General features: G+C 41.3%; 1 protein-coding gene across 1 annotated transcript; it reads right to left on the reverse strand.

Annotated features, from left to right (window-relative positions):
* LOC104793530 (homeobox-leucine zipper protein HDG1-like) lies at nucleotides 1–1,138 on the reverse strand. Its single transcript, XM_010519889.2, has 2 exons — nucleotides 791–1,138; nucleotides 1–551 (listed from the first exon to the last, which is right to left on the reverse strand). The coding sequence occupies exons 1-2, from the start codon at nucleotides 1,016–1,018 to the stop codon at nucleotides 237–239; spliced, it is 543 nt and encodes a 180-aa protein (XP_010518191.1). The 5' UTR covers nucleotides 1,019–1,138; the 3' UTR covers nucleotides 1–236.

Genomic DNA, 1,138 nt, shown 5'->3' on the forward strand with positions numbered 1-1,138 from the left:
AACACACATTTGTAGGGTCCTTGTTAATAATGAACTTGTCTAAGTTAACTAACACTAGGATTAAAAAAAATAGTGGCAAATAATTTTTTTATATCGCACCTCCGACAAAAATATTGAAGCCTAATCACCAAATATAGACACAATAACAGATTGGTGAGTCAAATACCCGAACCATCAAATGGACCAATACCATATGCACTTGTTCGTTCTTGACTCCAAAAAGCCCATTATAGCTATTATTTATCACATCTAAGAGCGGCTATGATTTTCTGAACGGTGCATGATATCAGATTGTTAACGGTCTCGATTGATTCCACGTTGAGCTTAGTCGTAGGAAGAGAGTTAACCAAAATCTGAAAGGTCACAGTGAGAAGCGAACCGGTTTCCTCCATCCCTTGACCATCTGGGAGAATACCAAACCCAGAAGGAAGCAAAGCCACGTAAGCCGAATCTGCACCCTTCATCACAGCATGCATCGCAGGGATATCTACAGGTGCGTCTATGCTCGTCTCTTGTAGTATCAACATACTACTCTGATTCGCATTCATCGCTTTCACACACACACAAAATTGAGAAAATGGGTCAATAACGTGAAAACAAAAAAGTCAGAAGAGAGAGAGAGAAAATAAAATAAAGGTCCCAAAATGTCTTGTTGATTTTGACTTTTTTCACTGCATGCTTCCAAATTCAAGATTTGTCCTTTTCCAATCAATCACATACGCACGACAAGATTCATTCATCTGACCACAACTGTCATTTTCAAGACACATGCATGCATATGTATACTTACGGTGGATCGGAGTAAGGAGACGGAGTTGGATTGATCTTGGCCCATGAAGATGTTAGCAATCTCCTGCATTGGTCCACCGTTGGATAAAATGTCCCACTCCGATCTCAAAAGCACATCTCTCAGAAAGTCAAAGAGCCGTCGCGGTGGAACTGGTATCCACACGGATGTGGCTGCACTTAGGAGAATCCCCGGTGGTTCGCCGGAATCATCCATGTTCTTTCGAGTCATGATCCTCTCGTCTTCATCGATGTTACCAATCTCAAGTTTACTCCATTTTTGGGAAGAAGAAGCGCATACGCCTCTTCAGAACTTTTGAGTCATTCTTTGTGCTAGCTTCAACATGCTTTT

This window comes from Camelina sativa, chromosome 6 (genome assembly GCF_000633955.1).
Source record: "Camelina sativa cultivar DH55 chromosome 6, Cs, whole genome shotgun sequence".
NCBI classification, from domain to species: Eukaryota; Viridiplantae; Streptophyta; class Magnoliopsida; order Brassicales; family Brassicaceae; genus Camelina; species Camelina sativa.

Excerpts from the sequence above, each read along its gene's own strand:
- LOC104793530 (XM_010519889.2), bottom strand. The coding sequence starts at position 1,018 with ATGACTCGAAAGAACATGGATGATTCCGGCGAACCACCGGGGATTCTC. Across the intron at positions 552-790 it reads TCTCCTTACTCCGATCCACC|GCGATGAATGCGAATCAGAG; the intron begins GTAAGTATACAT and ends GTGTGTGTGAAA.